General features: G+C 41.0%; 1 protein-coding gene across 1 annotated transcript in view; it reads right to left on the bottom strand.

The window, feature by feature from the left end:
* Positions 1 to 13,857, bottom strand: part of LOC129168131 (pyruvate carboxylase, mitochondrial-like) — a 297,125-nt gene that overhangs the window by 231,210 nt on the left and 52,058 nt on the right. Inside the window, exon 9 of the mRNA XM_054753045.1 lies at positions 13,380 to 13,463. Within this exon, the coding sequence (XP_054609020.1) occupies positions 13,380 to 13,463 (84 nt within the window). The remainder of the gene's footprint in view (positions 1 to 13,379; positions 13,464 to 13,857) is intronic.

Raw genomic sequence — 13,857 nt, forward strand, 5'->3', positions numbered from 1 at the left:
ACAGCACACCCTTCAGACTTAAAAGCTCCTGGTAACTTTCACACAATGCATTTGGTTGAAATCATTAAACAGTAATATTGATAGTAATAGGTACTGTACCAATGCTTTTGTATAATTCTACAGTTTGGGAGCATACCTGCACCCTTTTTTTTATTCATTAACACATTAAGGATCATCAAGAATGGTGTCAATTGTGTGCAACTGATCGTTGACTCATTGCATTATGAAGCAAATGAGGCAAAATGACGTGCGTTACTTGTCTGCAAACAATTAATCCATTTGCAGGCCGCAGCACATTGTAAAAATACAATTATACAACAAAACACTACTAACAAAAGAACACACTAGTAAACCAGACTAATAACAATACTCTATCACCAGTAACACAAATCTGAACTTGTCTGCTTTGCTTGGTTTTGCTATGCTGTGAAGCATTCACACAAACATTCCTACAACATTTTTCATTTTCTATTTGTTGGGCTCATGGACATGCGGGCTATCGAACAGTAATTTCCCAAAAGGTTCCAGATTTTCCACAATGGCGCATTTTGAAAATGAATATGACAATTTTCAAAGCTCCATATTTCTAACATTTCTCAACAGATTCGAACCGTGCCATAGACAAAATGCTCAAATAATTTGAGACTCTTTACTTTTGTCAACAGTTTTAGGCTGCGCCGTACGGCATGGAGGGTGCCTTGATGAATCGCTCAGTTGATCGTTCTGAGCTGTTTATTCAGGGTGTATGCTGCTGAGAGCTGTAATGTTTACAAGCTTGGTTGGAGCCAGTCTGTGAGAGAAGAAGGATTAGAAAAAGAAGATACTGTTGCCAGTGTTTCCAAATGGATTGTATATTGTTCCCTAACTAATGAACATCACAAGGAATACACATAGACCTGACTCAATAGTTCACTTAAAAGGAAAACTGCACTTTTTTTGGAATTTTGCCCATCGTCCACAATCCTTATGTGAAACATGAACACATATTTCTTTCTTTTGTGCGTTCTAAAGAGAGAAACCAAGTTAGCATGACAGAGGTAACAATGGACGTCATGGGACTCACCTATTTTGACGATAAAAGCCCTCTAAAAAAAAAAAAAAAACTAACTTTATACAAGTATACATGCTGTGATCATGCATTAACAGGTACATTCATGATAACATTGTTAGGGTTCTGTTTCATTTTGGTGTTGTCACCTATTGACCTGTGTGCTTCTTTGTAGATCCCTTCACTCCCTGAGTGGGCGGCGCCACGAGGCACACCCGTACCCACTTGGTCATCAAGGGCTCTTAAGCCACATGGCTGCAGGAGGAGGACGTGGGATTGTTACTACTGGTTTGCATGCTGCCCGCGAAACACCAGTTTGTTTGCTCCTGTTTAGTTCAAAGTCTGTTCCACGTGCTCCTTGCCTCCTGTGACGCCGTCTGCTCATCAGTGAGTTTTTGCCTTTTTTCCACGGTGCCTTTTTGTTTTACTACTTTAGTTGCACCGTTTGGACTCTGTTTGGACTCTGGACTTTTTGCAATTCCTTTGTTACTTGGTTCCTGCTCAACTAAATGAAAGATAGTATTTTTGACCTGGATTATGTCTGGCTCTGCATATTGGGATCTCCAGCTGACTGCTCGTAACAAACATGTTTGATATGATTTTAAAAATTACCGGAACTTCTTTCCAAGGTGCACTGATATCACATAGGCGACATGAGCGCTACTTCTGTCAAAAACAGCAGCGTGTCAAGCACGTGTCTGTTTGCCACTACTAATCATGGCAGACTTCATGAGAGCCGCTTGACGACTACGACTTCTGGACAAATGAGGAATCCTCATCCTCATCTCTGAATGCAGACCTGATCAAAATCTTAAAACCAGTTAAAAAATTGCAAGATTTTGCATTTTGCACGTTTGGATCTTAATGAGGTTTTAAGTAGAGCTACAATATGCAAAAACAAGAAGGGGGAGTGAGACAAAAAGCATTTCTCCTTGGTCAAGCAAGCATTGTGAACTGCAGCGTTGTCCTGTTGAAAAACCCAGCTGTTACCACACAGACGAGGGCCCTCAATCATGAAGGATGCCCGCTGCAACATCTGCATGAAAGCCTCCGCCATTTGACGACCCTGCACCACCTGAAACTCCAGTGTTCCACTGAATGAAAAATCACCCCAGATCATGATGAACCCCCCTCCACTGAAAAAACATCTCAGGTGGGATCTCCTTGTCATGACAGTCACGTTGGAAGCCATCTGGACCGTCAAGGACCGTCAGTTTTGTTTTGTTTAAATTACAAGTTCCTAATGTTTTTTGTCTCACTCCCCCTTCTTGTTTTGCATATTGTAGCTCTACTTAAAACCTCTTTCAGATCCAAATGTGCAAAATGCAAATTCTAGTAATCTTTTAACTGGTCTTCAAATTTTGATCAGGAGTGTATATAGAGTAGGCTGGGGACCGGGATGTCTGAACTTCCCTACTGAGACTGCTGCCGACGTGACCCAGACCTGAATAAGCTGAAGAAAATGGATGGATGGATGGATATATGAAGGATGAGCTACAGGTTATCATGTAAGACGCCCCCTTACCCTCCTTAGCACTAGTGCTAAATGTTTCATGGATATTGGTATAATGAAAACAGTCACTTACAATGTCCGCTCTCACTGGGATGGCAGTGTCTTTCAGCACAAGACTTGTGCTCCCCCCTGAGTTAGTAAATTCCACATGGTCCTCAGGTAAAAAATGCTGACAGCAAACAAGCATGTTGTTGAGTCTTCATAGCGAAGCTGAGAGCCAGTAGTATCCACTCTTCAGTCTGTCTGGTTGTTTAGTTGGTAGCGTGTGGAATCTCAAGTCTGACCAACTTTCTGGCTTATTGCCAGTCTTCTGTACATACGTACACGTGGGAGGCATGATTTGTAAGCTAAGTTAACTTTTCAAAACTCACAAACACAGCAGCAGCCGCAGTAGGTATTATACTGCTCAGCAGTGGCTTGAGGCATTGTGAGTGACTTGCGAGGTGTTGTCACTCCGCCAGAGGAATATAGTTCTTCGTGTTAGCTGCTACAATAACGATATTGGTGTAGTTTGGTTAGTATACAGGTCAGGTATGGAAATCGAACGTTGTTTTTTTTAGGTTTTTGATTTAGGGCTTTATCTTCGAAATAGGTGGCTCCCATGATGTCCATTGTTAGCTCTGAAATGCTAACTCGTTTTCTCTCGTCAAAAGTAACACAAAAGGGAAATAAATATGTGTTCATGTTTCACATAAGGATTGCAGATGATGGACAACATTGTTTTTTTTTTTAAAGGGCAGTTTTACTTTCAAGAAATAGGAAAACATAGCGCCGTTGATGATCGTGTTCTGTGTCGTCATCCACCTGCCATTTGTTGAATGTTACCCTAGTTGTGCTAGGTGATAGCATGCTAATAGTTAGCATGTTAGCATTGCTAGCACACCAAAAGTTTGCATTTTACCTTTTTTAATAGATATAAACTTTCACAGATACTTAGAGCTGATACTTAGGTGCAAGCATGCTAACCGTTGGCATGCTAGCTAGAAAATTTCAGTTGAGCGTCAGCTGGTCAGGGTTTGGGCATAGGATACAACAGCGAGTGTTTAGAAAAACACAGTTGTGAGGCCACGTTTACATGGGCTGATGAATTGTTTAGGCTCATCTCTGTACTTCTGGGCAAATCCAAGCCTGGCTTTCCTATTCTTCTTGCTCATGAGTGGTTTGCATCCTCGGTGTAGCCATTGTACTTTTGTTCATGAAGTCTTCTATGAACAGTAGATAGTGATACTTTCACTTCTGTCCTCTGCAGGTTGCTGCTGATGTCACTATCAGTTGTTTTAGGGTCTTTCTTTACAGCTCTCACAATGTTTCTGTCATCAACTGCTGATGCTTTCCTTGGTCTGTGTGTTTCATATGTGTTACTTAGTACACCAGTGATTTATTTGTTCTTCAGGACATTCCAAACAGTTGTACTGGCTATAACCAATGTTTGTGCAATGGTTCTGATTGATTTTCCATCTTCTCTCAGACTTACAATTGCTTTTTTCCACCCATAAACAGCTCTCTGATTGTCATGTTGCTTTCGCCTCTAAATGCAGTCTATAAAGGCAAAAACTATCCTATCCAATCTGAAACTGAACATAGACATTCAGTGCTTTATTGGTTGAATAAGCAATGCAACTGGACACACTTTGAGCAACAAAACACACCTGTCAGTCATATCTTCCAATACTTTTTCTCACATGAAAAATGGGTGGGCTCAAACAAAAGCCGCTATTCTTCTACATTGTGCATCCGATCCGGATGTAAATACCTGGAAATAAAAGCTGAAATGTTGCTCTCCGGTCTCATATTCATTGATTTTTTTCATGTCAAACCCAAATGTTTTCAGTCTACAGCAAAAATAAAGAATTTGGCCTTACTGTTCCAATACTCTGGAGGTCATTGTACAGTACTGTATGTGGGGTTGGTTTTAGCCTGTTTAAAAAAATTAAAAAACACACACACAACAATTTTGATATTTTATTTAACGCCCTTTTCTGGACTATTTTTTACATTCTCTCTCTGTTGCAATAAAAATTCTGGCTTGTTTCTATATTTGTCCACGGGTAAGCTTCCAAAATCAAATTGGCATAAAATGAGATATCAGTTCATACTGGTATCAGCTTTTCTGCTGATAATGATGTCGCTGCGCATGTGAAGACGTGCTCCATACGGCAACCAGCTTGTTAGCTCAGTTAGCATACCCGTGGTCTGGAATTATTTCCAAGTTTCGCCTTTCGAAAGGTATGAATTAATGCGAGAGTCATAAGATGTAACATTGTGCAAGCTCAACACAACGAAAGGACGGCAGCCATGAATCTCGGGAAACACTTTAGATTAGCAAGCATCGTTTCACTGTCACAGCACGCAGCCATCGTGAGGCCTTCAAAATAAAAACGCTGCATGTTTTTCAGACAGCGTCTAACAAAAGACGGGTCTTTGCGAAATAGCTGTGATTTGAAATGAAAGTGCTGCGAGGGGGAAGTTAGGTGTCCTTTAATTTCCTTTAATTCGTAATGATTTTTGATGACTTTTGTTGACACAAAATGTTTTAAATAAATATGGAACTTTTCTGTAACTTGTATTGCATAGTGCAGTATTTGTCCAGTTTGTGAAATGCAGCCAGTGGCATCAAAGCAGAAGAAGGATAATGTGTTCACTCATTACACAAGATGTGAACTGGCAGTTTGTGGGAAGATCTGCTGCCAACATCGGTATCGGTTGATATCAGTATCAGTAATGAAGTGCTGGACAATATCGGTATATCATATATGGGTAAAAAGTAGTGGTGTCACTCAGTTCACGAGAGGAGACGATACACAAGATTGTGTTTATACTAACAGGACGAGACAAGACTTAAGAAAAGTACAATGAAAAAATATAAAAAATATTATATATCTACTAATCTAATTTCCACTACGTTACGCTCTTCTGCACTCTGTGTGTGTATGCTAGCAGCCCCACCTCCACCCACGAGACAAAGAGACTGTATGACTGACAAAAGGGCTCACTTCGTTTATGCCGTTGTTCTATGGAACAAACGCGGCACGGTGCTGAACCAATGCACACCAGTGAATCCTCCACACCAATAAATCATCTTCCTGCCTCTTTGGAGGTCAGAGATGAGGAATACAGGCATGAATGCATGCGGCCGGCAAAATCATGGAATTAATTTTCATTCATTGAGTGATTAAATAATTTTTTCATTTATTTGTTATCGTTCCAGGCTTAGCGCCCACGAGACCTTTTTTTTTTTTCTCAACGAGAAATCTTGTCACATTTTAATCTTGCGAGATCTTGTGACACATCTAATAAAAAGCTAATATAAAGCATCTCTACTTAGTACATATTTTTGCTACTGTATGTACCAAAGTACAACGAAAGCATGCGGAGACAAAATGCCAGCAAGAATTCAGTATCCACTTGTATGTGTGTGTGTTGTTGTGTTGTTGTGTGCATGCTCTCGGCTCTCACTGTCACCACGGTGATTGACAGCAGGACTAATTCCATGTCTAGCACACTGGTGGACTGACAGAGGTGCGCGTAAACACAAAGTGAGCTCAGAGGGTGACACACAAGCAGGTGTTGTGTCCTGTGCTATTTAGGCTACAAAATCAAAAACAGAGTTGCAGAATTCAATGTCATTTTTGCTCAAGCTAAGCAGCAAATGAGAACTGTCTTATTTTTTGCCACAAGGTTCCTTCTCTTTGTCTCAAGGTTAAATGCAGTGAAGCAAAGATGTGATGGTGTGAGCCCTCGCCGACATTAGATTGACCTACAAGAACAACCCCCTCACACACACACACAGAAACCCTGAGCTAATTAGATAGATAGTTGTGTTGCCTGCAGATATCTCACATGAGTTTCCTTGCGTATGAAAAAAATTCTAGTCAATGAAGTGAAGCTATTATTTAGCCGAGAGCCATTGTGAGTATTCTCCTCTCCTGTCGGGCTCACGCAGCGTTCAGTCGTTCAGGAAAAGTTCAAAATGTTTTTTTCTTCTTTTTTTTTCCCAAAGAAGGTTGATCTTGTTGGAGGACAGACATTCCCCCACCCCTCGCGGCATCCTAACGGTGCCAAATCTCAATCATGACAGACACTTGAAAGCGGCGCAGACACCTGCTGCCAGAGTCGCTTCCAACACATGCTGGAAAAGATCCAAAATCTTGAAATATGGGATTGCTCTGAAAACAGAAGCGAACCACCAAGGTAGATAACAGTATAGTCCTCCATTGAGTGAGGACAACATGGGCTGACCATCCCTCAAAGCGTAAAGTCATCATCATCTCATCCTCACAGCAGGAGAGTTTGAGCACGTACAGACTAGTATGAGTACAAGTATAACCTGCTGTTAAATGTACATACTGTCGCTAATGAGGGTGCACTTTCCAAACTGCCTTGATGCTCACCAAGATCAATTTACAAAGTCAAACAAAGTGAATTGTGATTAACGTCCAACTAGAAATGAAGACACACAAATATTGGCATTCCACAGAAGAAACCAAAAAGTGACTAATGAGTTGTCAGAAGCCCATCAGCATAAAATTTATTCCTATCTACCCCCACCCACATCATCTCGAGACGCTCGGTGTAAATGTTTCTGCACAATAATGTTTTTTGTCAGCTCTGATCTCTGCTGTCTGGAGCTACAAAGGCATGAAATGACTTCACACTGCACTTCCTATGAGACAATCCTACAGCATTTGAAAGCAAAAAGATGTTCTGACTTGCTTTCAGGCATCACAGTGTAGAATATACAAAGTGTAGGCATGCTTGCGTTGCTTCATTTAGACGTACAAGCGATTTCCGATTAGAAATGATGCTGGTAATTCTGTGCAAGAACTTAGGAGTACAGTCAACATCTCCAGAAATGCATGTGATGCAGATATACTGTTTTAAAAATGCTACTGGTATTCTGAATAGCAAAGCAGTCAGGGAGCACATTAGCAGAACCTTTTGAGTTTGCAGCTTCAAGACTATGAAACTCTTTGGAACACCTTGCCTACAATGTCGACATCTGCATTTGTTTACCTTGTTTAAAAACATTGAGCGACTCCTGCTTTGTGCAAGGTGCTATATCAGGGGGGTTGAAAGTGGTGTTAAAAGAAATGCACATTCAATACACAAGTAACAGCTCTGGTTGACATTCCTGCTGTCAGCATACCAATTGCACGCTCCCTCAAATCTTTCGACATCTGTGGCATTGTGCTGTGTGATAAAACTGCACATTTCAGAATGGCCTTTTATTGTGGGCACACCTGTGCACTAATCATGGTGTCTAATCAGCATCTTGATAAGGCACACCTGTGAGGTGGGAAGGATTACCTCGGCAAAGGAGAAGTGCTCAGTATCACAGATTTAGACAGATTTGTGAACAATATCTGAGAGAAATGGTGATATTGTGTATGTGGAAAAAGTTTTAGATCTTTGAGTTCATCTAAAAAATGGGAGCAAAAACAAAAGTGTTGAGTTTACATTTTTGTTGAGTGTATGTACAAAAAAAGTTTTTCTCTTTAAATTTGGTGGGTGCGGCTTACATTCAGGTGCACTCAATAGTCCGGCATTTACGGTAATAAGAAGAGACTAATGCCACCTTGACACTTGCATGAATTTAGCCTCCGCATTGTCCTGCAATCCACCGTGGCAATGTGTGACACTTAGACAGTATGCCTGAAAAGCGTGAAGACTAGCGTGCACACTGCTTGCGTTCTGTTTACACATAAGGCATGCAATTCGTGAACAAAAATTAGACGCATTGGCACAAAATGCCATGCTCCGCACAACTTATTTACACCTTAGTGCTGTTTACATCTAGTGCACGACATAGTATGCACCACACCAAATTCATTTCTGCCACATGGGTATGCACTGTCACCGCCACTTTACGTATCTGTGAAGCAGTCGTGGTATTATTTGGTCCCGCCTTGTATCGTGTGACGCCACCATATAGCAGCCATCAACCTTCATGAATTCCTCTATTTGCAAGGGACCTACATGATGTTCAACTCCAGAGAAGAAGCTCTCATTGCAGAAAAGAAAAGTTGTCTATATTATCTCGCAGCTGCAGTACTATTACTTGCTGAAGACCAGGGAGAGACCAGGAGAGAATGCAGAAACAAGGCATAACCTTAGACTGACTAGAAGACATCACTTTGGGCATGATGATCAGATCATTTAGATCCAGATGGAACTACTACAACTGTTTGAGGGCTGTGAACGGCAAGCATGTTGCTATGAAGAAGCCACACAAAGCTGGATCTCTGTACTACAACGCAAATTGGTTTGCGTGCCAGAAATTTTGAACATTTCCTAATTTTCTTTGCCATAGTTGACACATACTTTACACCTGTTTACAATGCATTTTACCCATTGGCACGTAAACGTGCGTGCCACAGTGGGGATAAAGTTTGTGCAAATGTCAAGGTGACTTAACTATTAGAAGAGGGTCCCACAAAACTGAGATGTAGAATGTTTTTGGGTTGTTTGTTTACATTTGTAAAAACGGTGTTCCCTCGTTTATCACGGGGTAAAGGTTCCCAAAATAGCTCGCAATAAGTGAAATCTGCGATGTAGTCAATTACATGTTTTTACAATTATTATATGTTTTAAGACTGTAAAACCCCTCACCATACACTTTAGACACTTTTCTCGCATTTCTCTCTTGTTTGAACACTCTCAAAGTTCAAATTTCATTTGAATTTTAATGATCAATCTACTAGGTTGGACACAAGAAATTATTAGGTGACTCGCTTATTTCACTCCTCTGACCGTGCCTCTTCATGGCACCGTTCGGCTGCAGTGTTTTTGTATCCTGTCATCGTGTTTTCCTCACACGGTTAGCTTCTTCTGTTTCTTCTATTGTTTACAGTATTGCCGGTTAGCAAGCAGCTCACACAGTTATCTAGTTTGGTAGCAAAGACCACAACAGGAGACGGCACAGAGGAGATTGATCGACAATGGTCTACAGCCAATCAGGACGCAGAAGACAATGGGCGGTGCAAACAGAAGCGAGAAAATAGAGAGACACCATCGCCTTGTGCTAAAGCACAGAACTACAACACTGAACTTTAATTTAGAAAGAAAAACAGATTTGTACATTTATATAAGCTGCACCGGACTATAAGACGCACATGTCCACATCATAAAATGGTATATTGTAGAGCGCACAAGTCTTGGAGGACCAGACAGCTCTTTATTTGACAGGAGCCAATCATGAGCTTTGCGAAAACTCTCAATAAGCTTATTAACCCATCGGAAATCATAGGTTATCATTACAATCATTACTCAATATAACAGTCAGATTCACTGTGTCATCTTAGATAGAAGGCTAAAATTATCACACAGCAACTTAACACTCAAAAGGTAGCTAAGAAACACCAACACCAAGTACCAATACGAGTTTAAAATAAAAAACAACTATTTTAACTTCTTCCCATAATGCATTTCTTCCCAGCAGAGCAGTTCATTGGCCAACGCTGCCAGGGCACTGTAGTGATTTATTCAGCTGCCTGTTTCCACCAGAGGGTTCAGGGCTGAGCTTTATAACAGTTGTTAAAAAACAACCCTCAAAATGTCACTTTACACTGTGCTATTCATACAAAAAGGCCCTATGAATACGTACTTACAAATAGGAGTGGCACTCTCTCTTCATGATTTGAGTAGCAAAATGTTGCTTGCCATGAAAACACAAAGACAAAATGACAACAAAGCCAAAAAAATAAGAATAAGAGACTCAACATGGTCTGCAACATCTTTGATTTCCTCCTCAGCTTTGTCTTCATATCTCCCAGATGAAACCCCTTTTCATCTATTTTACCAAGAGCTGAAGTCCTGCCGCTATAAGTGACAGGCAACTTTTGTCTGGCGCTACAAGAGACAGAAAAGCTCTGGAGTCTGCAGTGAGTTCAAAAGACTGTTCCCCTCCGAGGCTGCTGATAAAAGAAGATGGCCGCCGCCCAGAGATGAAGGGCAACAGAGCGCCTGTCGCCACCATCAAGATCTCCATGTGAGACCTTTTGAGTGTAAAAACCAAGAGAGGGAGTGTGTGCAACACAATAGCAGGTTGATGTCCATAACACTGCCATTACCTCCCAAAGACATGCTGATTAAGATGAAAAGGCTGTAATTGCAAACTCATACACGCCATTCACTCAAGAGACCAAGCTTACAAACTATTTCTGCTTTTGAGCACCTCATTCACTGTTTTGTGTGAATCACAAAATCTTAAAAATGTCACCTTGTACCACACACACACACACACACACACACACACACACACACACACACACACACAAATGCAGTAGAAAGTTGAGTGTTGCTAGGGAGCAGCTTTCCCTATCTGTGGAGAGTTGGCCTTGGCGCTGAAGTGGAAGCCTTCCCTGTGGACCCTCAAAGTAGGGCTCCACTATGCAAGCCTTTTAGCCTCATTTGCAATTGAAAAAACACCTGCATTAACTGGGACGTGTATTAGGGTGGCTAAAATGCATGTGTTTATCGTGTATCCAGATATATGCACTTTGTATATACCATCAATTCCACAAAAAGCACCTCTATTCAATTAACCACCGAATCTCATAGTCACTGAGTTTGTAGTACACAAGAGCAAATAACCACTGGAGTCTTTAATTAGTTTCGGGTTGTAATAAATTTGTGGTAACTGTTTTGGCTTTAAGCAACCTTCTGAAGGTGGCAGTAGCTGTGTAGTAGTGTGTGGTCAGCATCCGCCACTGCATGCGCTTTAAAACATTACAAGCCCTGCGCAACTATCAATGTGAAACACACGTGTTACACTACAGCCGTACTGTTGTTTACAATGAAACGAATAAGCTGTATTAATGCTGGCTGAGCAGTTCCTGCTCCTGACCCAACAACAACATTGGTTCTGTTGCTGCAATGTTGTGCAATATACACTTTAATAAACGACCATGCGGTCAAAGAGAGGTATGTTTTCCTTTACACTTTCTCACGCACAAGAACGCATTCATGAAGTTGAATATACGGTACTGTATATGCTGTGCTCTACAAACAAAAATGGTGACACACATGCATGTAAGTGAGTGTGTGTGTCTGTGTGTGTGTGTGTGTGTGTGTGTGTGTGTGTGTGTGTGTGTGTGTTTGTGTGTGTGTGCATGTGTGTGTGTCCGTGTGCGCGTCCGTGCACAAGCATCCTAAACAACAACAATCTTTGGCCCTCGCATGACTAAGTGCTCTCACAGCGACAGCTGAGCCGAGACATGACCTTCTAAGTCAGTCGGCGTCCTTTCGAGAGCACTTAATGGTAGAGGATCAGCGTGGGGGTTGTGTCCGGCACTCGTTTTGGGTAGCAGACCTCCATGCGGCAATGAAAAGTCGAGAGCTTGAGAAGAAAGGTCACATGAGGGGTCGTGCCAAGAGTTCTCTTACGTAAGGTTTTCTTTGTGTTACTTGGTGAGCAATCCTCTAAGTGATGCTGTCACAGCTACTTTTTGGCCAATGTCAGGGAGCCGTGATGTCATTTAGTGCCTATTCCAAAATCCACTCGCCAATATATTCATTCCGCTTTGAACATATTAAAAGTCTGGCCACGTTATCACAGGTGGGGGATGCATTAAAATTCTTAAGAAGCATGCACACACACAGATGCATGCACGCAGGCACCTGTTTCACACAGTAAGTAATAGCATGGGGACTAAATACAAACGACAAAATGCCCTTGTAAGAAAAGCTTTCAGTTCTCAGGCAGCCATTTCTCCTCAAGTCAAAACAAAAAGGAGCCAAAAAAAAGTCGTTGCCGCCTCCTCAAATGTGGCTCACACCAGGATTAAGAGTAAAGGAAGCGATACCGCTCCTTTGCAGGATCAATATTTAACATTAAAGTTGACATCATTAAGTGGTCCAGCTAACTACGGCTGTCAAATGATTAAATATTTTAACCAAATTAATCACAGTTTCAAATTAATTAACTGTGATTAATCACCATTTGTTACTATGTGTGAAATATGCCATTTTTTTCTGTATTTTATGAACAGAAAGATAAACGACAGGACACAATTCTATATATTTGTATGTATTAAAAGCTCTAAATGAACTGAAAATTAAAATCACGCTAAAAGACACCTCACTTCTGAAAAACAATTTGCCTCATGCTAGTCTCAAGTAGAAGAACATTTGAATCACACTTTAACCACATTATTTTGAGCCATGAAAGGTTGCGTTCAAAGACATGTAACTGAAATTCACATATTTTGGGTGTAGATGCATTTTCTGGGATTTCGAAACATACTTAAATGCAGCAAATTGTCCTTCCGTAGTAAGAGTTAAGTTAGTGAGAGATAAGAATATCCACTTGCTGTTTTTCTTCGTCTTTCTGTGTATTTAGACCACATATACAGTACACTCATAAAAAAGACATTGTTGTGATTTCCGGAGTGTCCGTGAATGCACCTAGCTGTCGTCTAGTGATAAGGTGAAAGTGTCGTTCCCAGGACGAGCGGACTAGATGGTTGTTTGTGAGTTGGAGACACATATGGTGTTGGAATTGCACTGCTATTGATGTGTTCAGGCCAGAATAAAGTTATTAAAGCGTGGCAGACTTTGTGTGACCGTGTGGTCATAACAGAGAGATGTGACTTGACATGATGTGCATGCATTAGTGATGCTAAAAATGCTAACGTAATTAAGGAAATAAATTAGCTAACGGTGTTAACACGCTATTTTAGACAGCCTTCATTTGAACTTAACGTTTACGATACATTTTGGCATTTTGTCGAAAACTTGCATGTAGCATGACAACCTGCCAATTTGTGTAGTGAGAGATTATGTTTAACCCGGAACTGGGGGTGGTGTTTAAACACATACCAGTCTGGCGAGGTTGACAGCGTCAGAATGAAGTCGGTCTCTCAGGTGAGGGTCTAGTTGGAAAGCTGGCGCGATCTCTACCACCTGTAACACAAGCACTGACACAGTTAACACCGAGCTACCTTCTCAAAGCAAAGCACCAATGAGAAGAATATGTGAACCATTGCCTGTTTTAGTCATTAATCCTAACCATCCTGCGTATAAAAATAACATTTTAACCAGGAGAAGGCAAAAGGTACCATTAAAATATGGAGCAAATGTATTAATCTCCCTAAGGTATCCGAGGGAACAACTAAAAAAAAAACTAATAAAAAATAAAGAAAAAGACACAGTAGGAAGTCAATTAGTCTTCTTATCTCATCGTGTCTCTTCTTCCCCACTGGAAAAAAAACTCTTAAAGTATGAATTTCACTTCTAAAACAGAGAGACTAAAAATATCACATCAGTGCTCCACCATTCCCAAGCTCTTCGAACAGGC

The sequence above is a fragment of the Dunckerocampus dactyliophorus genome, chromosome 15, assembly GCF_027744805.1.
Source record: "Dunckerocampus dactyliophorus isolate RoL2022-P2 chromosome 15, RoL_Ddac_1.1, whole genome shotgun sequence".
NCBI classification, from domain to species: Eukaryota; Metazoa; Chordata; class Actinopteri; order Syngnathiformes; family Syngnathidae; genus Dunckerocampus; species Dunckerocampus dactyliophorus.